Source organism: Mauremys mutica, chromosome 24 (genome assembly GCF_020497125.1).
Source record: "Mauremys mutica isolate MM-2020 ecotype Southern chromosome 24, ASM2049712v1, whole genome shotgun sequence".
NCBI classification, from domain to species: Eukaryota; Metazoa; Chordata; order Testudines; family Geoemydidae; genus Mauremys; species Mauremys mutica.
In genome coordinates this window covers 6,231,029-6,257,599 of record NC_059095.1, presented here as the reverse complement: position 1 = coordinate 6,257,599, position 26,571 = coordinate 6,231,029, and the positions used below count along the sequence as shown (strand labels likewise).

The 26,571-nt window shown below is 55.2% G+C and overlaps 1 protein-coding gene across 2 annotated transcripts; it reads right to left on the bottom strand.

Annotated features, from left to right (window-relative positions):
• Positions 1-246: 246 nt before the first annotated feature.
• Positions 247-25,485, bottom strand: LOC123356001 (granulocyte colony-stimulating factor receptor-like). 2 transcript variants are annotated; one of them, XM_044998910.1, is made up of 17 exons: positions 25,381-25,485; positions 21,811-21,923; positions 19,597-19,680; positions 14,577-14,924; positions 13,804-13,924; positions 13,188-13,369; positions 12,622-12,773; positions 11,448-11,628; positions 10,725-10,807; positions 6,871-7,090; positions 6,343-6,525; positions 5,548-5,649; positions 4,793-4,939; positions 4,565-4,705; positions 3,803-3,899; positions 2,644-2,725; positions 247-1,254 (listed from the first exon to the last, which is right to left on the bottom strand). In XM_044998910.1, the coding sequence occupies exons 3-17, from the start codon at positions 19,649-19,651 to the stop codon at positions 640-642; spliced, it is 2,709 nt and encodes a 902-aa protein (XP_044854845.1). In that variant the 5' UTR covers positions 19,652-19,680; positions 21,811-21,923; positions 25,381-25,485; the 3' UTR covers positions 247-639. The 2 variants fall into 2 exon arrangements, with proteins under 2 accessions (XP_044854845.1, XP_044854846.1); XM_044998911.1 differs by lacking the exon at positions 4,565-4,705.
• Positions 25,486-26,571: the final 1,086 nt, after the last annotated feature.

The following is a 26,571-nucleotide window of genomic DNA, read 5'->3' as shown; positions in this document are numbered from 1 at the left end:
AGAAGCTGCCAGAGCAGCAGCATGTGCAGTTTGACTCGGCTTTTCTGGGGTTTTTTTTTTGGGGGGGGGGGGGTACATTTAGCAAAGTTATTTGGGACCCAACACTGTACTGCGGGGAACAAACCCAGATAGGCGGAGGGAATGGATAACAATCCCCCCATCTCCAACGCCTACGCTCGCTGCTAATGAGACCCAGGAGCATGTAGCAAGAGGGACAGGAGGCCTCTGAACACACTGGCAGGACTTGCTAGCTGGACGGTCGCTGTCTCGCTTGACGTCACTGAGCGTGAACCTCCGGAGCAGGAGCCAGGCCCCGGAGCCAGGCCCTGGGAGACGCTCAGCTCGTCCAAAGCTCAGGCACAGAGAGCGAGACGACACACACGGATCAGCAGGCTGCACTAGCGGGACAAGATTGGCCCAGGCTGGCTAAGCATGAGGAAAAGGTGGCAGAGGCAGGGGATGGAGATCCAGGCCAACATGGCTCCCTCCGGCCCTGTTTTCAGCCCGCCCCGGTATCAAGGCCATGTTTTTACCAGCAGGGCTCTCACTCCCACCCCCCGGGGAGCTGGGCTCTGCTTGACGTCCCGCCCCTCTGCCTGGTGGGGTGAGACTCCACCGAGACGGCCTTATTGCCCTCCCTCATTCGGACGCGTGCCCCAGGCGGAGGTCTCTCTCCAGAGGCCGATAGGGCGTCATTGGGCTGAGCGCGCCCGCAGGGTGATCTCCATTAGGCTGGAGGTCTCCAGATCCCTCCACCACCAGGGTCCTCAGGAGCGGAAATGCCCCCAGGGAAGCAGGCCCTCCATCCGGCTGTTGGCCGCATCGCCAGCATGACCCATCCAGGGGCTCCCAGGTTGGGTTTTGGAAGCAGATCCTCCAGCCAGGCTCACAGCTGGGACCAGAGCTCTCTGGGCTCTGCGGGGTAGGTTGGGGCCAGGGAGCAGTAGAACTTGGAGGGGCATCACCGGGATATGCCCAGATGATCACTGTGGAATATTCCACCGTGCTTTGGCGTCTTGCCTGGGAATGGTCTGGGGTGGTCACGTCTCCCCGGAGGAGGATGGTCTGGAGAGGCTGCCTGTATTTATCTCCGGCGCTAGAGGCCTCTGCTGCCCAGGTGCTTTCCAGGAAGAACTTGCACATCATCTCCTCCTCCTGCTGGCCACAGATGATTCCCGAGACCCCCCAGAACGGGAAGTCGGGATACCCCGCTCTCTGCTTCCTGCTCTGCTCCGCTGGGAAGTTCCCCAAGTCCTGCAAGGGAGAGGAGGTTACATGGGGAACTGAACGAATCATTGGTTTTTCTGGTTTAGGGGCAGATGCCCCCGCTTCAAAGAAAGTAAATGGTTTGGTCTAAATCAAAACTGAATTATTTGGGGTTTTTCTCACTGAAACAAACATATAAACAAATTCTTTTTGGGTCGAACTAAAATGTTCTGTTTGACTCTGAACAATTTAATTCCCCCCTTGTTTTTTGGAGCAGGTCATTTTGGGGTATTTTTCACCCGCCTTTCAAAAAGTTAGCAAAATTTCAAAAGAAAAATGCCATTTGGAAACAAAAAGCCAAAAACGTTTCATTTCAAAATGGCCAAACTGGTTTGACTTTTTCAATTCCTCCCCCTTCGTTTTGTTTTTCCAGCCGAAACGATCTGCTGAATTCAACTGAAATTCGCACGTCATTTCGCTGTCTCTCAAATGCCCTTTTTCCGTGAATTTATTATCTGCCAAAAACACGCCCCCCGGCGCTAGTAATGCACCCAGCAGCTGGTGACCTCTGACTGCGGCAGCCAGCGGGTAAATTCCATGGGCCCCTCCCGCCCCCCAGTAACATGATGGTGCCAGCCAATGGTACACAAAGGAAGGGCCCAGGGACTGGGGGGCTGGCAAGCAGACTGGGAGCACGGCTGAATTTGGAAAACCCGCCGGGTGCCCATGGCTGAAGAAATACAGACACCCGCCCCTTGCAGGCCTTGCGGGGGCAGGAGACATATTGCTAAGCTTAAGGGGCTTCACGCAGCCAGAGAGCAGTGGTGGGGCAGCTAGACGATGGGCCTCGTTCCTGGATGCGCAGCACTCCGAGATGTCAAGTCACTGGGGAAGGGGGTTTTCTTGTCCCGTGGAAAGGGCGGGGAGGGTGGCTCGGCGTTGACTGGGGACCTGGCAGAGGCCGGGAGATCTCCCAGCCTGGGCTGTGTCTCTCCATTCCACTCCCGCCTTCTCTCTGTGCTCCTTGGAGCCATGACCCCCAGCTCTTACGGCACTGGAGGGAGAAGCTTATAGCCTGCTCCTAGTATACGTGCCAGAGACAGCGACTGATTCCCAGCGTAGGGTGCAGGAAACCCTCGGGCAGGGAGGGGGGTAGCGGACGGGTGTAGCCAGCTATTAGCAATCCTCATATTCGGCTGGGGACAGAGCCTGACTCCCACCAGCTTTCATGTTCAAGGGATCTGGGTATTAGCACCTGCCTGGCCACTTACTGACACTGTTTGTTGTTAGTGTGCAGCCCTGCAGGCCGCCAGCACCAGCTCCTTGTGGACTGCCCCATGCCGCTCTCTCAGGCAGGGGCCTTCCTCTTACTGGGAGCAGAGAGGCAGCTACCACACAGCACCCACCATATCTCTGTGCAGAAAACCGTATACTCACCAGCCACATTTTCTGTGGCAGCCAGCTGGCCAGGTGGCTTTTCGCAGGGTCAGGGACTTGCGGCCACAGGCAGCCCTGTATTCTGTAGAGGACAATACCCAGCATTGGTACTGAGATGACCACGTCGAGGAGGGAAATGCCTCTCTACATTCTCGCGACGAGTCTCCCCAGGGATTGGCGGCTCCTTAACTAAGGCCCTGACACTGGATCCGGAGGTCCCAGACCAGAGGGCTGGTCCAGTGCTCACTGAAATCAACGACAGACTGAGCTTTGCTGATCATGTCTGCATTGCCGAGGGATGCCTACGGCATTGACTAACCTCCCAAAGTCCTGTCCCAGGATGCTGTGGCAGGAAGCCTGAAGGGAATGCTAAGATCACAGGGACGCTACGTGTTTTAAAGGGAAAGATGAAGGCCCTTCTGTAGGTAGGAAAAGAACTATGACTCGCCACATTTCTACAGGAGCACTTCCCATCCCAGGGGGCTCAGCAAACTCTGCCCAGGAATTCCTGCACCTACTACTGAGATGCAGCTCCCTGGGCTTGGCAACCTGCCCTGGGGGGACGAATCCTGCCGTGGCTGGGAGATGGACGGGGTGGGACCTCGTAGGTCTCGTCCAGCTCTGACTTCTAGGATGCCGCCAGTCCCCTCTAGGGGAACGAGGCGGGTTTTTAACAGCACCTGGCACCCCTATCCTGCCGCTCGGGACAAGGAGCGGGGAGGAACGTTGTGTCCAGCTAGAACTGCAGGAACAATCAGGGAGGCGGAAGGGGACGGAGGACACCAGGGCTAAAATCTCCTTGGCAGGAAGTGCCAGGAGATCATTTGCGGCCGAAAGCCCTCCGGGGGTTGCGTGTCAATTCTCATTGACAGGCCGGACCCTGCGGCAGCACAGTATTCCCTAGCACCGCGCTGAGGTCCGGGGGGCGTAGTGCCGTCTCAGCACGAAGAGCATCCTTCGCTGAGTTACCCCCCACCCTGCCCAGCCCCACGCTGACTCAGCCGTGTGGTAGGGGGCGCTCTCTTCTCAAAGGCCACTTCCTTACACAATAGGACCAAGGTGTCCCTTGGTGGTCCCCCGTCCAAGTACTAACCACACCCGACCATCCTTAGCTTATGGGAGCCAGGGGGTGGGGGGTGGGACTCACAAACATACGTACAGGGGGTGCTTGAGGACGCAGGCCAGAGCGGCCGTGATGAGCAGGACGACTAGCCCCACGCACAGGGAGGACAGCAACAGTTCGACCTTCCCATCGTCTACAAAGAAAGCAGGGAAAAGCTTTAGGTGCAAAGCCACTGGGCACCCATGAGCAAGAGCCCTTGGGAGCCTGCACTGCTGGCGCTAGGGGATTGCCCAGGGACAGCCCAAGACCTACTGCAGCCCACAGGGATTGTCTCCCGTTCTCCGCTGCCCCGCGGGATCCCTGGCACCCGTGCAAGGCGGGCGGAAGACGGGACCATTCTGGCAGGGGAGCCCTTGGCCCCGGCGTACAGGGCTGTGCAAGGCAGCGGAGGCACAGGCCTCGTGAATGTATCTGCCGCAAAATAGAGAGACCGATCTCAAGCCTTAGGAAGCCTGGGGACTCTGGCTTATGGGGATGGGGGGGGGGGGAGATGCTCACCCCCAGGGGGAGAGGACCGGTACGGGATACTCCAAGGGGGTGAAAACAGGAGCAATGGGATGGAGCTGGGCAAAGGGTAGGCTGAAGTGCAGAATCGAGAGCGATCCAGCAGAGGAATCATCTGCCCCAAGGAAGTGGTGGAAGCCCCATAGCTTGGTTGGAGGAGGTGCTGGTAGGAATCCATCCTACCTTGGCCAAGGGACTGGCTAGATGTGCCCAAGCCCCATCTCATTTCAGTGCCCGCCGAACCCCCAGCACCCCCACTCCCGGGCATAGCACCCGGCTCTCCACTTCCCTCACCAAGGCTTCTGGTTCTGATGGAGAGGACAGAGCCCTGGGTGCTTCCCCCGTCGTTGCTGACGGAGATGCCCACCCTCACCACGGAGTCAGGAGCCAGACCCGCGATGAGATAGCGACGGACGGAGCCGTTCACCACCACGGCTGTAAGACAGGAGATGCCGCTGCTCAGCCCCAGCTGGTGAGTGCAGGCCCGGCCAGCATGGAGCACAAAGCCAGGTGGTGCCTCACCCTGGGTGTCTTTTCCCTGCTCCTCGTAGGAGATGGTGTAGTTCCGGATGAAGCCACCTTGCTCCTCCAATGGGACCTCCTCCCACTGCACCTCCACCTGGGATGGCCAGACACGGGTGGGATGCAGAGCTGGGGCACGGAATGGAGCTGCAACCACAGAGGGGGTGGCGAGGAAAGGGTTAACCAGCCCCATCCCAGGCACCCAAAGCTGAGGCCCCCTCTCCCTTCATTCCCAGCTGTGTATTTTAGGCTTTTCATCGGAAGGATCTCAAAGCCTGCCACAAATATTAACCCTTTCCATCCCTCCCCACAACTCCATGAATGCCCATTTTACAGATGGGGAAATGGAGGCATAGAGCAGCAATGTGATTTGTCCAAGGCCATGCAGCAGGTCAGTAGCAGAGCTGAGAATAGAACTCAGGAATCCTGCCCTAACCACTAGACCCCACTCCCTCCTCCTTGCAGGAATGAAGGCTTCCACACCTACAGAAACCAGAAGTCCTCAACTCCCAAGTCTCCTAGGAGCTCCCCAAACCATCCTCTGGTTTCAGGACGGGAGGGGTAGATATGAGCTCAGCAGGAGACACAACGGTCTATGCTAATGTTCAAACCAGACTAATGCTTCTCCAGCAAAGCCACTGGCATTCTTCAGTGGCCCCTGCACCCTTTCCCACATCGCTGGCTGGAGCGCTGCCGGGTTTCTCCTAGGGGTGGAAGGGATCTGGCAGCGTCTGCCCCAAACACTCGGCACCTACCGATCTGCTTGGAGTAAGCGCTTGTAGATCCTGCAGCCCGGACGGCTCCATCGCTCAGGGCAAAGATTGTCAGGCTGTAGAGATACCCCGGCTCAATTGCCTCTGCGGGGACATGACAGGGACAAGCGATGGTGAAACCTCCCGTCTCTTCCGCATCACAGCCCCAGGGGAGGTGCACCCAAAAGCGTAACCCTCCCCGCTTCCCGCTTCAGTCTCCCCTGGGCGGGAGGCTGCAGAAGTGGGTCCAAACAAATGAGCGGCCATTTCTCTAAGCGGGAGCACATCTGACAAGACAACTCAACCCACATGCTTCAGGGTATCCACTGATCACCATACGGGGTCAGGAAGGAATCCATCCCCCGCCCCATGCCTAGGATGCCTCAGCATCACCTGTTGTTGGACTTGCCTGTTCCCAGCTGGTAATTCCTATACTCCTGCTTTGCCTGGCTATCCAACCTCACACCCAGCCTGGGGGATGTGGGCTGACGACAGGGTTTGAACGTGGGACCTGCAGTACTAAAAGCCTGAGCCCATAACCCCGGAGCTAGAGGAGTAACTCTGCAAGCTAGGAGCAGTAGTAGGTTCTTATCCTCATCAGTTACTAGAGGAGGACAAAGACCCACCTCTCGCTGGCTCAGTGCCGCGTGCACTGAGAGCGCCCTGCAGGGCTTGTTCACGACACTAGGTCTGATGTGAAGTCCTAACTAGGAATGTGCAGGGGGTCCTGCCTCAGTTTCCCCCTTCCCCTCCCCCCGCTCTGTCACTTCTGGAATCACTCCCCCACCCGCCACTCACCTGCCAGGATCACCCTGCTGATGTTCCCCAGCTCATAGCGCCAGCTGCTGTTCTGCCTCCGGTTCTCAGACGCCCGGCCCCACTCGAAGATATAGGCTGCTGCAGCGAAGCCGGGGGGATCCCACTGCAGGAGGAGGCTGCGGTCGCTCGCCGGAGAGACCAGGACTGGCAGCGGCGGCGGCACTGAAAGGAGCACGGGGATAGCGGAGAGGGGAACTCGGGTCGGGTGGTGCAATGCCTCCCCTGTGCTCCCTCTGCCTGGGCGGGGAGAGATGGAGCTGACAGGGTCCCTGGGGGCTCCCAAGCACCTGTTGCGCTGTGGGGCCGCGCTGTGCACACATGCTCCAAGAGGGCAGTGCACTAGTGGGGCTCCCCATTGTATCACCCCCTAGTGATAAGCGCCTGATCCCCCTCACCCCGCCTGGCACAGAACTCCTCCCGCATCCCCCTGCAGCTCTAACCCAACTGCCGGCCGGCCCGGCCACCACCCCACCCGGGGCGCAGAGATCACCCCACCCGGGGCCTAACCTGCTTGGGCCTGCACCGCCGGGATCGACAGCTTGCTAGCAGGGGACTCGCCCACGGAATTGCTGGCGGTGAGGAAGAAGGTGTGTTCCTCGGAGGCCGGCAGCTCCAGAGCGCACTGCAGGGAGCGGGTGAGGCATGCCAGGACAGCCGGCTGCCCCCTTGGCTGCCAGCGGAGACTGTAGGTCAGGATCCTGCCGTTGGCTTCCTTTGGCTGCAAGGGCTGTGAGGGAGAAAGCAGTGTCATGCAGAGGCTCACGGCAGTGCAGGACCTAGGCAGGGGGAGATGGGGATGCTTGAGCTCCCCTGCTAGGACTGGACTGAAAGGACACAGTAGAACTGACTGAGAATTGACTTTCCCCCACCACGAAACATGTTTTCATTAAATAACCCTCTTGATTCTCAGATTCTTGATGAAAAGCTGCAAGCTAGGAGCAGTCGTAGGTTTTTTGGGGCAAAAATGGAAAGTTTTTGCAAAAATGTCCATTTTAATCAAGGAAAACCCTTTTTTCTGGAAAGAACCAACCAACCAATCCCAAACAAAACACTCTGATATTTTAATTTCCAAGCAGCTCCAACATCATCGCAAACAGGGAATCAGCAAGCGGGTGCGTTTCTAGTGGGGTCCTGCAGGGATCAGTCCTTGGCCCGCCGCTGTTTAAACGCTTTTGTCGATGACCCGGACGAGAACATAAAATCATCACTGATGAAGTTTGCAGCTGACTCTAGGACTGGGGGAGTGGCCAGTAATGAAGAGGGCAGATCACTGATACTGAGCAATCGAGATCGGTTGGAAAGCCGGGTGCAAGCAAACAACATGTGTTTTAATATGGCTGCATGTAAACGTGTACATCTAGGAACAAAGGATTTCGGCCCAACCCCCACGGGGCCTCTCTCCTGGGAAGCAGAGACTCTGAAAGAGACTTAGAGGTCACGGACGATAACTGGCTGAACTGAGCTAATGAGACCCTCGGATGCATAAACAGGGGAATCTCGAATAGGAGCAGAGAGGCGGTTTTACCTCTGTGTTGGCACTGGTGCGACCGCTGCAGGAACAGTGTGTCCAATTCTGGATTCCCCAGCTGAAGAAGGATGAGGATAAATCTGAGCGGGTTCAGCGAAGAACCGCAAGAATGATTAAAGAATTAGAAAACCTGCCTGATAGCAACCGAGCTCCTTGAGTCTATCTAGTTAGCTTAACAAAGAAGGGGTGACTTGATCACAGACTATAAATAGCTACACGAGGCCATTATCAACCTAGCAGATACAAGTGTAACCAGATCCAATGGCTTCGAGTTGAAGCTAGACGGATTCAGACTGAACATAAAGTGTAAATGTTTAACGGTGAGGTTAATTAACCACTGGAACCATTACCAAGGGTCATGGGGCATTCTCCATCAGTGACAATTTTTAAATCAAGGGAGGATTTTTTTTTTTAAGATGGGCTCTAGTTCAAACAGGAATTATTTTGGGGCAGTTCTCATAAGAACATAAGAGCGGCCACACTGGGTCAGACCAAAGGTCCATCGAGCCCAGTATCCTGTCTACTGACAGTGGCCAGTGCCAGGTGCCCCAGAGGGAATGAACAGAACAGGGAATCACCAAGTGATCCATCCCCTGTCTCTCATTTCCAGCTTCTGGCAAACAGAGGCTGGGGACGCCATCCCTGCCCACCCTGGCTAATAGCCATTGATGGACCTATCCTCCAAGAATTTATCTAATACTTTTTTGAATCCTGGCCTTCACAACATCCTCTGGCAAGGAGTTCCACAGGTCGACCGTGCGGTGTGTGAAGAAATACTCCCTTGTGTTTGTTTTAAACCTGCTGCCCATTAATTCCATTTTTTCATTTCTCTGGCCTGGGCAATAGAGAAGGTCAGACTAGATGATCACAACGGTCCCTGCTGGCCTGGGAATCTACAAATCGAATACAAACATAGGAGAGAAAGAACAGGTGAGTGTTAAAGAGAGAGAACCAGAAAGTGTGAGTGAGAGCAAGTGTGCCCTGAGCAAGTTCAGGAGAGAACAAGGGTCCAAGACAGACCAGTAGAAAGTCTGATTGAGGAGGAGATGGAAAGTCCGAGGGACTCAGACAGAGAATCAGCTGTGCTGATGGCCCTATTCCTATGGAGCAGTCTGCATCAGGGCAATGGCCTCTCACAGTACGTCTACACTGCACACTAAGCCCAGAGTCTGACTCAGGTTTGAGCCCAAGATCCTCTTTTGTCCACACACAAAATCAGTCTGACTCGAGTCCGCAAGTAACTCAGGATCTGGGTCCTAGAACCCTGCTGGGGATGGGTTGGGTGAGAGCAGAAGTCCTGCTGTAACTCAGGTTCAAGCCCTGTCATTTTGCAGTGTGGACACAGCTCAACCACCGACCTGAGTCAGAAGGGCTGCACAGTGGAGCGTGGACAGGTTGAGCACGGCTGTGAGACCTAGGTCCAGCCACTGTAAAGCCAGGTTTACAACACAGTGCGGACACTGAAGTCCACAAGCTTGGGTGACACAGAGACGCAGGCTTAGTCTGCGGTGTAGACACACCCGCAGTTACACACCATGCTGCTTCAGTACTGCGTCACCAATGCGCCTGTTTGCATAATGCTTGAAAAGACAGGAGATAGCCACACATGAAAAGACAGGAGATATCCACACGCGAAGAGACAGGAGATATCCACACGTCCAGGCTGGGAGTGCTGCTGGGGCAGAAATATCGGCTGAACGTTTTCCTCCGGTCGGAAAATGTCAATTTGTTGAAACCGAAACTTTTCAGTTGGAAGGTTCAACGAACCCGTCTGTCAAAACCAGAGAAAGAGAGCGAATGCGAGTGACCGGCCAATGGACAGGCTGTTATAGCTTCCATTACGGGTAGGGAGAGTTGCCCAATGAGCCATCTCTGAGTAACAAGTGCCTGGTCCCCCTCACCAATGGGGTAGTTGGGTGCCCGCTCCAGAACAGCTAATTGGTTAGGGCCCTAGCCAGGGAGGTGTGACCCAAGTCCTAACTCAGGCAGAGCAGGGGCTATCATGGGTCGGGGGGTCTCTCAAAGTTTCCAAAGGTCGTGGCTTAGTTCTGTGGTGGAATGAAAACAAATGTCAAAACCTCATTTTTTTTTTCCTTACAAAAAACGGAATTCTTGTTTTCCAGCCAGCCCTAGCTGGGACACCAGCTCACATGCAGCCCAGCTCCTAAATCCTCTCCCAACCCTTCCCGGGGCAAACAAGTAACGGTTTGGGAATGCAAAGGCCAAAGGTGACCTGGATGGCCCACTCTCTCTCGGGGCTGGCCTGGTCGCATTTGCAGAGCTTTGTCTCCGAGTTCCGTCCCGTGGGGCTTGTTCCTGGTTCTGCTGGCTACTCATGCCTGGGAAGGGATCTCCCTTTGGGTACAGTTCTCCGCTCATGCCGGCATGAATCAGGAGCAGCTCGGCTTAAAATCAGAGTGAAACGAGCGAGAGAAGTCAGGCCCATTGATGTCAATATGGCTTTGCCAGCAGAATTAAGCCTTAGAACCAGCCTTAAAAGTCAGGAGCGCTGGGGCCGATGGTTCTTGCTTTATAATCGTACTTCATGTTCTTTTCTTTGATCCCTAACTAGGGTGACCAGATGTCCCGATTTTATAGGGACAGTCCCGATATTTGGGGCTTTTTTTTATATGGGCTCCTATTACCCCTCACCCCCGTCCCGATTTTTCACACTTGCTATTTGGTCACCCGATCCTTAACTGCTGCAGGGGCAAGCAGCTGGAGTCAGGCCTGGAGTCACCCATGACATGTGCAAAGCAGGACTAACCCAGCTCTTTATTCCAGCCCCTTCCCAGGTGGTGTGTCTGGCCTGGATCCCTGCTTGGCCCCCTACCTTCCACATCAGAATGATCTCACTCCTCCCGTCAGAGTCGGGCGTGGCTATTCTCCTCCAAAGAGCCGGCCCTCTGGACGGGACTAGGCGGTGGCCGTGGGCAGGCGAGGGCAATGCGGGAGATGCAAAGGAGAGGAATGAAGTCATTGAGAGAGGGTTTCTGCAGGGAGGGAGCTGAGAGCAGAGGGTATAGATTGCTCTGGCCCAGACGCACCCCCCCCCCTCGCAACCATCAGTGACAGGGGGAGTTTGTTTAACCCTTTGTGGTGAATATAATTTGTATTATAGGAGCACTCAGCTAGGATCTGCACAGCCCCGCAGAGAGACACACTCCCTGCCTTGAGGAGTGGACGGCTGAAGATGGCACCCACAGGGTGGCGGGAAGGGATGCGACATACAAGCCGAGAGAGATCGGGGTGACAGCAGGCATGCTAGCTAAGTGCTGGCCCCATCAGGGTTACCCACAGGGCACGAGGAGGAGACCCATGGGAGAGGCCTCAGGCCGGAGTGGGGCTGGTGCTCCTGAAATTTGGGTCTGAGGTGGGTGGGGGTGGACGATCCAGCCAGCCTGTTCTATCCCCCTCCCTGTCCATGCTGCCCCAGCTCATGGCCTGTCTACTGGAGACGGGAGGGAGGAGGAGGACAGGACCTGCCATGGCAGGGTGGGCAGCAGCCTTGGGGTGAAGGCAGGAGGGAGGTGGAGAGGTGAGCGTGTCTCCCTACCCGCGGGCAGAGTCCTCACAAATCTCTCGTGGCTCCAGGCGCTCCAGGAGGGGCCCCCGTCGCTCCAGGGGAAGGCGTCGCTCTGGTACAGCGCTCGCACCTGGATGGAGTAGCTGGTGAACGGCGAGACGCCACAGACGTCCTTCGACGCGGGCGCGTCCTCCGCGGCTGTGACATCCACCTTAACCGGGGGGGGTGTCCCTCTTAGCTCTTCTCTTTGCAGCTCACCCCAATTCTGCCCTAAAGCACCGATCTGCTGTGCAGAGCGGGCGGCTGAGGGGCTCTCCACCTCAGATCAAACCAGCTGGCGTCTCTTTATGCTGGGCTCTCTCCTCCCCAGTAACCCCAGCCCAGGGGCATGACGGGGGACCGCTTCCCCGTGACACAGGAACCGGGTTCAGCAGAACCCAGCTCTGTCCTCACGGGACACTTGAGAGAAGCAGAGGGACTTGAGCCAGTGTGACGGACGCCATCTTGTCTGACACACCAGGGACTGAACCAGGGGCCTCCAGAGCGAAATGGAGGAGCTGCTACAGCTTGAGCGAAAGAGTCAAGCCTCCCTAAGCAGGCCTGTAACAGGCTCATTCCTCGGCGGGTCAGCCATTGGGGGGGGTGGATTTGTGAAACAAGCACCAGTGAGTTACACGAGCACCCCCAGTTTAAACAGGAGGTGGCTAAATGCAGGGGTATTTCGGCGAGGGTCTCTTTGCCTTTGGAACTCGCCTCCCCTCAGACTTACTGAGCCTGGGAGACTTCTGGGCCAGGCCACCCCCTTAGCTGGCGTACGTTGGCCTCGCCCCGCCAGGAGCGGTGGAGCCGCTGGTGGAGAGCTGAGGGTGTGCCAGGGAGAGCTGAGCAGAAGGTGCAGGGGGTGGGAAGCCTTCATTTGGGATGGGGGTGGAATCAGAGAGGTCACATTTTGGCCATTGGGCCAGCTGGTTCAAGTGTATGGATTTGTTCTCAGGAAGCGTCACGCGCGTGCCCAAGAGCTCTGGGCCAGGGGCATAGATTAGATGGACGAACAGACAGCTGGGTAACTGCATGGTTAGGGTGGAGAGAGAGATGGCAAAGCCAACCAGCATCCCTAACACCCCCCCAATCCCCAGAAGGGGGGATACACCCATGAAGCAGGTGTCAGTCCTGTTACTAACTCCTCCCACCAACAGCCACCCACCTGCGTCCAGGATGCCTCATCCACGTCGCGGTACCGGATCTCATACCGCGCATCCGTCACGCGCAGCAGCTCCTCGTTGGGCTGCCGCCACGCCACGAGGAAGCAGTCGCTCCTGTCCGCCGTGGCGCTGACCTCGGGTGGGCTCAGCTTCACTGGGAAAGGAAAGCCACGGGCGTGGGCAGCATTTCTGCCCGCCCCTCCCCCAACGCCCAGAGACAAGCAGCCACACCCGGCCCCTCTCAAAAGCCCAGAAGGGGAGGGAACAGGCCCAGGGGCACATGGAGAGTCAGTGGCAGAGCCCGGACTAGCTCCTGGATCTTCTGAAGGCGAGCCCGGTGCGATTCACCCGGCCACGTCGCAGGAACGGTCAGTCTCATGACGCCTCCAGCTCAGCCCAGAAATCCACCCGTGCTAAGCTTTGCTCGCTCAGTTGGGCTGGCCCAACGAGTTCGGAACCTAATCGGGCCCGAGAACCCCCCACCTGTGATTCTACTCCAGCAGCCACACCTGCCCTGGCTCGGTTTGTGTCAGGGCCACTGTTCCTCTCCCCCGCGAGCGGGTCTTACCAATGCTCATTCCATGCACGCACTTGTCCGCGGCGCTGGCCCGGCCCAGCAGATTCACGGCCGTTAGCCTCACTTGGAAAGAGGCGAAGAGGTTCTCCACAGGGATGGTGCAGGAACGGCTCTCCCGGCTGGAGACGCACGTCCCGGCGTCTCTGAACTTCCACAGGCAGCGCCCTGCTTCTCTGAGAGGGAGAGAGCCCAGGTTAGCAGCTGGCCGGGTCCAGGAACACAAGTGGCAGAGCCCAAACCCCACCCTCGCCCCTGCCAGCATCGGACACGGCAGGGGGAGGCGGGAGAAAATCAATAATTATATCTAGTTTACAGCAGCGGTTCTCAAACTTCTGTCCTGGTGACTCCTTTCACCAGCAAGCCTCTGAGTGCGACCCCCCACCCCTTATCAATTAAAAACACATTTAACACCATTATAAATGCTGGAGGCAAAGTGGGGTTTGGGGTGGAGGCTGACTGCTCGTGACCCCCCTTGCAGCTCCCTGAGGGGTCCCGACCCCCAGTTTGAGAACCACTGGTTTGCAGGGACAGTCCCTTTTAATCATCAAGTGTTGGGATGTCAATCCTCCCCTGCCCCCTCACACTTACGGCCAGCTGGAGAACTCACTCAGTGACGTGGAGGGTGTATGTGGTGGGAAGGTAGGTCTCCGGCCCAGGGTCCCAGTAGCAGGTGATGTTCCCCCCCCAGAAGCTGACGCAATGTTCCACCTGCAGCTCTGCTGGCGGGACTTCAGAACGAGAAGAGAAAAGGCCAATAGAACCAGCCGGCGCTGGAGGGGTCAGTGCTGACTGCAGGGTGCTGAGCACCCACAGAGCTGGGCACAAACTGGATGGTTTCCCTTTCATGGCTTCCCTTCCCCCCCCCTTCCCCATTCCGAAACGGAACGAAAACAAAGCAAAACCGGACCCCACTAATGAAATCCCAGAAAAAGCGAGTTTTGGGTCCATCAAAACATTTCACTCTGATCTCACCTTGCGCGTGTTAGAACAACAGATATGACACTGAAAACTTGAAACTCAGCGTGGTTTTGAGATGGCAACTTGAAACGTCGCCTCCCGAAAAGGCATCGGAACAGAGCGCTGATCTGCCCCGCCCCCGAAAGTCCATCGAAATCGACGTTTCCCCAGAACGTTGAGCTTTTGACAACTCATCGTTTTCCGGCGGAAAAAACGTTCGGGTGGAAAAATTCCAACCAGCCCCGCCCACGACTGCAGCACAAGCCAATGGGCTTGGCAGGGGCTCAGCACCGCCCCCCCCCGCCCCCAATGGGAGCCAAGCACCCTCCGGGCTTTCCAGGATGGGCCCGTATCCAGCCCTCGTGAAGGTCAAGCCTAGAACATCTCCTCCCCTAGCCAGGGAGCTACGGGAACTGCACCCACCTCCAGCCTGGTACTCGGCCAGACCCAGCAGGTGCAGACTGCTCCGGTGAGGCAGGTAACAGCTCAGCTCTCCACGGGACCGCTCTGCCTGGAGAACGGAGACCACGGTGACTGTGCCGTTTCCCACGATGCTCTGGTTCAGCGGTAGCTGCCTTGTCTCTCCGTTCAGTCTCCAGACAATATCGCCCGGGCGGGCATGGCCGATCTGCAGGCAGCTGGGGTCAAGGGTGCAGGAGGCCATCAATGGGGTGCCGAGGCAGGCCACTGTGGGGTGCAGGCTTAGCATGCCACAGCTGGGCTGCGGAGTAGGGACTCTGCTGCCAGGGCCAGGCCTCAGGCTGTTCGCTCCTGGGGAGAGATGCAGGGCAGCTCAAAAGGGGGGATCTGGGGTCTCTCTCAAGCAGATGCCTTTGTCTGTGGGTCCTCTGACCCCGAGGAGCCAGAATTGGCCCGTCTTGGGCTCTGTTATTGGCTAAGTTTAGCTTCTAGGATGCTGAACCTGCAGTGACAGGCTGCCTGGAGCCCCAAAACCGTGGGGATACGCTCAGTGCTTGCAATCACCAGCCCTTATTAAACCTAAAACCAGATAATCTGATAGGTTTGCTGATTACCATTGTTGATTTAAGCCAGGACCAAAACTGTTCTGGGACAGGAGGTGAAACTGACGGGGTATATTCTGCTCCCTGCAACAGGTTTCCAGGATAGGGGAACAGTGTGTGCCACAGTTTTCCCCCCTCTGTAAAGGCCACATGATAAAATACGCATCTCTAGGGCTGCCCACTGAAACCTTCCTCCCCGCTGATCTGAAACAGTCTGTTCACCACTCAGAAGCGGACGGTCTGCAAGTGGCAAAAGCTTGTTTCCAATCAGTGGGGTTTTTTTTTACCTTGCTCTTGGAAAACCTCCTTGAAATCACATTTTTGCAAAACAGTTCGATAAAATGGCATTTCCGCGTGAAACCCGCTCCACGGGAGAGTTGTTATTAAACAGTGTGGACAGAGCAGAAGTTATAGTAGATGCAGTACCCGCTTGTGGGCGCTAGGTAGAGCCAGGGGAAAGAATCCGGAGAGGCCCTCAATGAGCCTTTTTTGTGAATGTGCTTCATTAAGGCTCTGGTTAAATCCTAGCAGCCGCTTACGCCAACCGAAGTACAAGGACCTGCTTTGAGACCCCACCACGTTCAAGATGGCATTTGTCCAAACGGAGGCAGCTTATGGCCTGTAACAGGGGTTCTCAACCTTTCTCCTTCTGAGGCCCTCCCGACACGCTATAAAAACTCCACGGCCCACCTGTGCCACAACAGCTTGTTTTCTGCATATAAAAGCCAGGCCCGGCGTTAAGGGGGAGCAAGCAGGGTAAATGCCCAGGGCCCCAAACCACAGCGGGCACCGAAAAGCTAAGTTTCTCAGGCTTCTGCTTCAGCCTGGGTGGCGGGGCTCAGGGCTCAGGGCTCCAGGCTTCAGCCCTATGCTGGGGGGCTTTGATTCTCTGCCCTGAGCCCGAGAGAGTCAGACCCCTGAAACCTGCTCGCAGCCCCCCAAGAGGCTCCGGACCCCTGCTTGAGAACCACTGACCTAAAAGCTGGTGAAATCATGTCCACACCCTTGCTCAAGAATGCTAGAGCTTGTTTTGCTTTGATCGGTCCATAGGTGCTGGAACTAGGGGTGCTGCAGCTCCTGCCGTCTTGAAGCGGTTTCCATCATACGCAGGGTTCACAGTTTGGTTCAATGGCTCTTAGCAGCACCCCCACTATACCCATTGTTCCAGCCCCCCTGCAGCAAGCGTCAGCCACCCATTTGCAACAGCAAAAAGTCAGGCAAATTTGCATCCCGCTTTGCATGTGCCTAGCCTGGGGAAGGCAGAGAGCAGAAGGCTGGACCCAGGACACAGGGTCAAACCTTTAATAGCAGCGCTGCCCCGGAGCTACCAAAACGGCTCTCTCGGACTCAGCAAAGTCCAATATCAAACCACTAACGTGCGTCACCTTTCCAACCAAGACACTGGATTGTTCCACAGGCTGCCGGGGAGAGGGGGAGGCAGGAGGGGGGTGAACTGAACTGAGGAAAAAGAAACAAGATTGGGGGTCAGATGCCCAGCCAGTGGCACTTGCAGCCAGGTGTATAACACGCGCACTGTGTACTTTGGGCAGCTGGGCTGCCTGGGGCAGGGGAGAGGCAAAAAGCGAGGGCCCCCAAAGCGAGTGGCATTGCGACCTGGCGCACGGGGGTCGCAGCGGCACTCAGCTTTGGCCCATCCAGAGGAGCAGATGAGCCGAACCTGAGCGGCGCTGTGACCCAGTGCACCCAGATGCAGGGCCCAGAGCGGAAAGCCAGGCTCAGCCCCGCAGGACAGGAGGTGCCATCGTTCTCCAACCCAGCCAGGGCTGAGTGAGGTGCGGACTTGGAGGGCGAGGTGCTGGGATGGGACCACAGGGGTGGCGGCGAAGCCTGGGATCTCCCCGACTCCTGTGGTACATGTGTGAACCATGGGAAAAAAGTTTCCGGGGGCAAACTGGTGTCAATAGGCTGGCTCCACTCAAGTCAGTGGGTCCAGATCCCCAACCAATCCCCAAGTAAATCACCCCAGCCAGGGCTTTGTCAAGCCTGGCCTTAAAAACCTCTAAGGAAGGAGATTCCACCACCTCCCTAGGGAACCCATTCCAGTGCTTCACCACCCCTCTAGTGAAAAAGTTTTTCCTAATATCCAACCTAAACCTCCCACATTGCAACTTGAGACCATTACTCCTTGTTCTGTCATCTGCTACCACTGAGAACAGTCTAGATCCATCCTCTTTGGAACCCCCTTTCAGGTAGTTGAAAGCAGTTATCAAATCCCCCCTCGTTCTTCTCTTCTGCAGACTAAACAAGCCCAGTTCCCTCAGCCTCTCCTCATAAGTCATGTGCTCCAGCCCCCTAATCATTTTTGTTGCCCTCCGCTGGACTCTTTCCAATTTTTCCACGTCCTTCTTGTAATGTGGGGCCCAGAACTGGACACAGTACTCCAGATGAGGCCTCACGAATGCCAAATAGAGGGGAACGAGCACGTCCCTCGATCTGCTGGCAAACAGCACAAACATTTCTTCCAAGACTAAAACCTTGCTCTCACGCTAAGAACTTGGCAGACTCTGTAACAGCATCACCTGCCCGAACATTATGAAGAAGACATAAAATGGATCGCATCAGACACTTCAGCACTCATGGGATTTGGAACGAGGCACATTTTTCTTTATACAAGTGAGGACAAGGGCCACTTGTCTAACTCACAAGGGCATTGTGAGCTTGGCCTTGGAAGAGGTAAAGCACTATGGGGCGATATTCACTCCGTGCAGAGGGCCGGCATAAGCTCCATGCATCACCTACGTCCCTCCTGTGGGACTTATGAGGGGTAGAAGCTTGGTGACGGCCGTCTGCACAGGGCGTGTAGGCCACCTTCTGCAAGTGACACATGGATCCTCAGCCTGGGTACATTCAAACTAGGCCAATCTCCAACCTCTGAGGATTTGCCTCCCTCCTTCCAATGGAGCACAGAACCATGTATTTAAATCTCCTGAAATATTGTGATTGCTTAAATAAATCCCACGCATTGCTGGGTAGGTGGGAAAGGCATTCCTTCCCCCGGGAAACATACCAATATGGCCTAATGGGGAAGAACTGAGTGCTGTGGTGAGATGGACTTTATTTGCCCAGCATCAGGGCCAATCTGGTGCACTTGGGATGCCACCGCCGGTCCGCGTGCTAATCCCAGCATATTTTTTCCACAAAAGAAGAAACCTTTCAGCGCTAATCAAAAGCAAATCCCTGCAGAGCCGCGGAGCGGGGCTGGCCCTCGGCCAGTAACATACACAATGTACCTTCTGGTTCAGAAAGACCAGGGGGGACTTGAAATATGCAACAAAACAGCAGAATTGCCCAAGAGGAACAACACATCGGCAGCAAAGGGAGGTCCTGGAAGAACAGCCATCACATTACTAAAGTATCTTGAGCTGGGATAAACAAGCTTTGGGGGCTGTCAGTAGGTGTTGGGGCCAGAGGTGACCTGGTCCATCCAGTTCAGCCTCCGCTCTTGTTCAAGAGAAGGAGGGAGGGATAGCTCAGTGGTTTGAACATGGGCCTGCTAAACCCAGGGTTGGGAGTTCAATCCTTGAGGGGGCCATTTAGGGATCTGGGGCAAAAATCTGCCTGGGGATTGGCCCTGCTTTGAGCAGGGGGTTGGACTAGATACCTCCTGAGGTCCCTTCCAGCCCTGAGATTCTATGAGTGTGTTCTGAGCCCTGAAGGTACTAGAAATGTTGTGATTTATTTAAAGGAAACAAAAAGGGTGATTCAATCATTGGACCAGCTGACCTCCTGAGGTCCCTTCCAACTCTGATATTCTATGATCATTTGTGCTCCTCAGAGTATTTCTCAGTGTCCCTGAGCCATGCTTTGGGTGAGTGACTCCACTCCTGTGCCTGGGAAAGGGATGGGGATGCAGAAGATAAGGTGGCCTTAAGCCAGTGGCTCTCAACTGTCCCCCTTTCAGGAGTCTGATTTGTCTGGCATCCCCCAAGTTTCACCAAAGCTACATGCTTACAAAAATCAGACCTAGAAATACAAAAGTGTCACAGGACGCGGTTATTGAAAGATGGCTGACTCTCATTTTTACCATATAATTGTAAAATAAATCAGCTGGAATATAAATATGGTACTTACATTTCAGTGCACAGCACACAGAGCTGTATAAACAAGTCACTGTCTGTATGAAATTTTAGTCTGTGCTGACTTCGCCAGTGCTTTTTATATAGGCTGTTGTAAAGTTACGCAAATCTCTAGCTGAGCTGATGTACCCCCGGAAGCCCTCTGCGTACTGCCAGGGGTACAAGAACCACTGCCTTAAGCCACCTTTGCACTTACTGTATCCTTGGGCTTGTTGCTTGGCCGCCGGTGTGAGTTAGAGCAACCTCTGGGCTGCTTTAATTTACACTCTGCTTCCCATGTCCCCCCCACACACACTCTTGCCTCCTCCCGTCTCTCTTTCTTACCTGACCTGGAGATGCCAAGTGAGAAGATCCAGGACAGCATCAGATTCAGCCACATTCTTGTGAATTACAACTTTGGTGGAAAACCTTTAAAACAATAAATGGGGGCAGGGGGGAGAAAGAGGATAAAGGAGACCTGGGGGGGTCTGATCCTGATCTCCCTTACCCCTGTGTCAATCAGGAGTAACACCACTGAAGCCAGTTAACATATCCTCCTTTCACACCAGCGTAAGAGGAGACCTTGGCCCTCAGAAAGCTGCAGGCGCATCTGCAAGACAACCGGTTTCAGCAAGAATGGCCTCCCAGTTCCTTCCGGCTCTGGATAAGCCGGGCTAGAAAGTTACACGCAGAAGCAGCTTTAATGCCACGAACCTGTAGGGAGTGCCCAGACACCATGGTGATGGGCAGGATATACGAGCCTAAATAAATCCAAGAGCCGCTTTCTGTGTGCCTCAGTTCTTCCCCTGTAAAATGGGGCTAATCCTCCCTCTCTCACACCCTGGGTCTCTCTGGGCTCTTTCGATTGTAAGTGCTTAGGGGCAGGGCCTGTCTCTCGCTGTGTGTTTGAGCTGGACTAGGGCCTCCGGGTGCTACCGGAACACATATAGCGTATACAGGACTCCTCAGCAGTGGGGAGCGCAGCCCCACGCGATGCTCCTTGCTCACTGTCTCGCAGGGTGGGCTTGGGGAAGCAGGGGACAGCGATTTCACATCTGCCTGGCTCCACCAGCCACGTGGAATAGGGGGCCCATTTCGGATGCCAGCCAAGGAGGCATTTCCATGGTGCTGGGATGGCTCCCCTCAAGCTAACGAACCCTGCACCCTGCCCTTGGAGATATGCATGCCTTCCGCATCCCTGCTGTAATTCAGTGAGTCACTAACATCAGGCAGCAGTGGGTTTAAACCTCCCTTCACCGAACAGCAGCCAGCTGCAGAACGTGGCTGGAGTGCTGAAAACGACATTAGCCTCTTCCAAGCACTGCACGAAGAGATGAAATGCTGCTGCTGCTGCTTCTCTCCTCCTGGCACTGACAGCCCAAAGGTTGGCTTGAAGCCATCCTTAGCTTAGCAAGTCCCTGGGCGCTTCAGTTTCTCTGGTCTTCCAGCAGCTCGCACTGACACTAGATCCCACAAAGGGACATCGGAAAAACAGATCCACGCTCGGGACGGAAGCCTCGTCGTTGGGCTTCCGGTCCCTTTGCACTACAAGATCTGCTCACGTGTCACTTCCCAGAGATGTATTTGGTGTCTGTCCTTTTCCCTCTGCCGCTAACAAAAATCGGTTTCAGACTCCAACAGAAAGCAGAGGAAATGCACTGGCCCTTGGGTGTTAAAGCTTTTTTTGTGGGGCAAAAAGACAATTCAAATCCAAGTCGAAAAACAAGAGCTCTCCTGCTCCTTGCAGGAATTAAATTCTAATTAGAAAGAAGCTCTGTCAAGACGGGAGAGTTGGCTGAATGGCACACTCCAGTTGGTAAAGCAAGTTACTAGCTCTTTAATGATTTTAATAGCGGTTACAGAGGAGAGTTTTATGGGCAACCAAGCCCAGATGTCTATTGAAGCTTTAGTCATGATAATAGTTTGCACTCGCACGGCTCCTTTCTGCCAAGGAGAGCACTTCAGACACTAATTACAGTCTCACTGCCCACCCCCGCACACCCTGTGAACGAGGGGACTATTATTACTCCATTCTTAGCCAAGGAAGCGGAGGCCCAGAGCAGGGGAAGTGACTTGCCCAAGGATGCTTGTTGAGTCAGTGGCAGAGCTGGGGAATAAAACCCTGGAGCCCAGCCCCAGCTGCTCCAGAGCCCCCGACCACCTTGTATCCCTTCCAGGATGCTTAAGAACATTAGCCGGCCTTTTCAGACTGGTCGGCCTCACGTCAGGCTCCTAAACACGATTTACGAACCCTGGGGAAACGGAGACGACTTAAATGCAGAGCGAGGCGCTTTCCTCGGGGGACCCAAATTGGAACGTTTCTGCCATTGTCTGGGGCTCAGCGAGGAAAATTCCAGTGCAGGAGAGACCCCAGCTGGCTGCAGTGGTTTTGAATCAGGCCCCAAGTGAGCAACCACCAGTTCAAAGGCACCAGAATATCTGCCTCCCCACCTCCACCCAGCCAATGCTCTTGCATCTCTCCCTGTACCACCTCCCACTGGGGGAAGGTTGATTTTTGAGAAGTGGGATCTCTCCCCCAGCCCATTCCAATGGGATTACCTGCTAGGAACAGTCGGGATCAGTGAGAGGAGAGGTTCTTCCTAAAGCCGGTGCTTTCCCGTCATTGTCCTACAGCGTCAGGCACCGAATGCCCTTTTCCCTCGGGTTTGCTGCTGGAAATGAAAAGAAATGAGATGCACACGCCATGTAACACGAGCACTGGCTAATCCAGGCACATCTCATCTTGGCCGGGCCCCAGAGTTAGACACAGACAAGTTAAATGTCAAATGAGTGGCCCCACCCGACAGACGTTACCAGCGAGGGGTGTGCCCTTGCCCCTGTGCAAACAGACTAGCCCTCAATCGAAGGCTGCTCAGAACCAGCTCGGTAAAGTGCTTTGGGATCCTTCGGAAGGAAAGGTGCTGCACAGATGAACCCTGCGCTGGATGGAAGCGGGTGTTGTTAGAGACACAAAGGGATGAATTCAGAGGGGATGCGCAGACAGGTGTCAGTACCGCCGAGCTAGTTCTAGTGCAAAGGATAACTCAGAGCTGATCATTATTCGAATGATACGAGCATCTCAAGGTTCCAGGCCAAGTGTCGAACCCCACTGTGCTAGACACCGTACAGACCCATCGCCCCTGCCCTGAAGAGTTTATGACCCAAACAGAAGCCACAGCTTGGTGTCCCCATTTTGCAGATAAGAAGACTGAGCCCCCGAGAGATCAAATGATTTGCCCAAGGTCTGGCACATAGTCAGTAGCACAGCTGGGAATTAAACCCCAGCATACTGAAGCCCATCCCAGGGCCCTAACCATAGGACCAGCCTGTTAGCCCAGCAAGAGCAACTTCACCTCCCCTCTGAATCTGGTCCAGTGACTCAGCTTCCAATGGAAGCAGTTCCACTGCGGCTGCTACGTAAGTTACTTTTCTGCCCTTTATTTCGCTCCTTACATTTTTATAAGCAACCCTCCCTCTTTGAGGGGGAAAGAAAATCAACCAACACAGAACAATACAAACCCCAGGAAACTATAACAACCCTGATATTTCTGTCCCGCGGGAGGCGGGGGGAGACAAATCACTCACAATTAGAACGACAGGCAACAACAAAGCCCCGTCGATTAAAACGAGGCGGCACCAGGAGCGAATTTTAAACATCCACCGAGAACCGGGGGAGGATATTACCCAGTCCCCAATCAAAGATTAAGTCTTCAGCGGACGCCATAAAGCTACAAAGACAGCAGCTTGATGAGAAGCACGAGGCGGCTCGGTTACTCTGCTGGGATCGGAAGCGTTGTGACAAACGGGTAATCGTCGCCGGCAATGATGCTCCTCGTTTCCAACTTCTGTGGGTTGGGAGCAGACGTGGAGCGCTGGTGGCGGGGACTGGGGTTACAGAGCCCGGGAAGGCACATTACTGGGAGATTATGCAGGAGGATGGAGAGATGTTTCTGTCCTAATGCTACTCCTCGCGCAGAAGTTTGTGACAGCCAAGGACTGAGCCCCTGGGATTCCCATTGAGATGAGCAGAAGCTTCAGGCACTCCCTTGGGATTCAGAGTTGGCAGGGAACTGCTGCACTATGCCAACACCCCCTATTAATTTTACATGAAAGGCGCTCAGATACCACGGTGATGGGCGCCAGAGTAAGACCCCAAGATAGATAAATTGCCAGGGCCAAATTCTGCCCACAGTTATACCTGGGTAACCCCGTTGTGGTGGCAGGGGCTGCAGTTCAACCTTGGGGTGCAGCCTCATACACCATCACCTGCTTCACAGCAATGATCAGCCACTGAGAAATCTGTGCGAGACCCAACCTAGCAGTCGATGGGCAGCAGCCGTCCACAACCCTGTCCGTCAACAGCACAGACTCTCCCTGTATGGCCTTGGGCAAGTCATTTAGCCTTTCTGTGCCTCAGTTTCCCCATCTGTCCCATGACGGGGAGATCACTGCCCTACCTCACAGGGACGTTGGGAGGATAAATATTATGAGACGCTCAGATACTCTGGCAGTGGGGGTCAGATAACAACCCCAGAGGGTGGGACTTACTGTGCATACTCAATAAACCGCACCCAAAGTAATTCTTAATGGCAGAATGACCTTTGGGGATCCAGAGGATGGGAGCCCTGGGGGCATGGCAATCCTGGGAAGACCTAGCTTGGAGTGGGGCATATACGGGACGGGTGAATTGGGCAGATTCAGAGGGGGTTGATTCAGATGCATCTCTAAGTGAGATGGAGCTCTTTGGGGAGGAGATGGGGGCTGATGGGCACAGATTCCTCGGGGGGTTCTGGTGCTCTTTGCGTGGATGGGATGTGGTGCTAGGAAAACCTCCCTGCCGCCCTGATCGCAGCCAGAGGGAAATCAGAGAAACAAACCAGCAAAAGTCCCTTTTTAGCAAACGTCAGAGATTGAAGGGAGGGGCAGGGAGGTGGCCAGATTCAAGGGTGGGTTTTTCTTTCTTTCTTTCTTAAACTCCAAACCACTACGTTTCAGATCCTTTTCTGCTCGTCTAACACCCCCCTCCCCACTTCTCCTACTAGAGAGACACATTCCACCCAATACACAGGTCCAACTCCCAAAATACACACACACACACCCCTCACACCTGATATTGACGTGTCATTTACAAATAGTTCATGAAGGGTTAATAAAGGGGTATTCAACTGTTCTGGAGTCCAGCCGGTTGTTTATCACTGGGGCTTATAACCGTCTAGAACACTGTCTACTGACATGGGAACAAGCAGCTAGAACACATGCGACTTGTGTTGGCTACACACGTATACAAGTGATGAATCCCTTAACAACCCTTTTTAAGAATGAAGCCTTAGCCTAAAGAGTGACCCTCACTTCTAATAGGAGAAACGGACGTCTGTGCCTAACACACATACACACTCACCCTCCTCTAAGACACACACACACACACACACACTCTCTCTCTCTCTCACTCTGGCTTCTCTTCCTCACCCATGCACACACTTTGCTACATTCATTCAGTTTTTTAGCCGCCACTGAGACATTGCTCACTCTCCGGGCAGGTGCAGTCCAGAGCTCCGAGCTCTGCATCCCTCACACCCTGGATCTGCCAATACTTTCTTCTCTGGACAGTGAGCGTTTAAAGGCAGCACTTACCTTTGCTGCTCTCTGGGGAAGAGTTGTCGGTGTCCCCCCCCCCCCACAGAGGAGATTGCAGCCCCTGAGCTGGGGCTGCCAAGCTCCCTCTATAAATACCCCCGCGTGCAGCCCACAGGGGAGAGTGAAGAGGGGGCTTCTCAGCCTATAGGTTTAAAGCAGCGGGGCTGGGTGCGAGGGTGGGGGGAAATCTCGGCCCTGACCAATCGATATAAAGAGGAGGAGATTAGCAGGGCTGAGCAATTTCTTCTGCTGAGCCCCACCGAGCAGCTTCCAGAGGCTGCCTGGGTTTGCGCTCCCCGGGCACAGCACAGGTGTGGGGATTGCCGCCCACGCTCTGCAGCTGCCAGGTGGTTTTTCCTCTCATCTGTCCTGCAGACACCACAGAAGGGCAGGTACTTAGCTCCCTCTCACAGGGCCCTGATCCCACCCCTCCGCGCCTTCCCCAAGGAGCCAGGGCTTCCTCGTGGCCAGATTCCCAACTGCCTGGTTACCCACCCCGGCCTCTCCTGAATTGCTCCCGGTGGGCACAGCTGGACACAGAAGTTTCCTTCCCTTCCTGGCCTAAGCCGTTCGGGACGAACAGGGCATTGGGCGCCACGTCCACGCCCCCGTGCAGATCAGCGCTGTCTTGGTCCCAGGCTTTGGACGACGGAGGGCTCAGCTGCCAAGGTTGGATTTGGATCTGACCTTGCCCAGAGTTTGGGGACGACCGGTCGATCCCTAGTGTTTAGTTCAGGGCATTAAACAGCTGCTCCCCCACCTCTGAGGTGGGGGAAGTGGTCCCAGTGCAGTGTGCAAAGCTGGTTCTCCCCTCACGGCCTTTGCCCCATCCGTCCACAGAGCGCAGCTGGTGACTGGGTCTCAGCCAGGGGGCAGCCAAGCCACTTCCAGAGCACCTCCCTCCTGGCACCTGCAGGTCCCTCTCCTCAGAGCTCCTCCATAAGTGCCGCCCGCTGCACACTAAGCACAGGCTTGACTCAGATGTGAGCCCAAGCCCCCCTCTCCCGCCTTCCATCCACACACAAATCAGTCTGACTCGGGTCAGCAAGCACTCAGGACCTGGGTCTAGGACCCTGCTTGGGGCACGGGTCAGAGCCCGAGTCTTGTTGCTGTGACTCAGGCTCTCCCCAAGTCCCAGCCACGCGTGGCCTCCAGCCCACCTTTAGGGCAATTCCTCTCGGGTAAGGGTCCGTCGTCCACAATCCAGGGTCCCCCTTCCATCACACCGGCAACTCAACAACAGCTAATTCCCTCGGACTCCACTGTATTCCGCAGGGATGAAGATACCCACTGCAGAAACAATCCCCATCCCACATCTACCTCTTCCGACTGGATCCCGAGAGGGGTGGGACCAGATCTGTATGGGCTGTAACGGCAGAGAGGAGAAAACAGAGAGACAAGGAGAGATTCTTAAGCGTTTCCCACCTGACGTCGAATCTACAGACAGATCCCAGCATTTTGTAGGCACTTGGGTCACAAAAAGGAAAGGCTCAGCCAGACTTGACTTTGCTCGTCCTGCAGTTTCCTGAGCCTTAACCGTGGCCTGTGGTTCTGTCCAGACAGCTGCTCTCCCAGCGTGAGTTTGGGGCCTCTAGAAACAGTTGTGTATTGCTGCCCAGATTTACCTAGAACTTACATCAGAAGAAAGGCTGGCGTGGGACAGAGGCAGCCACACAAACTGCCATG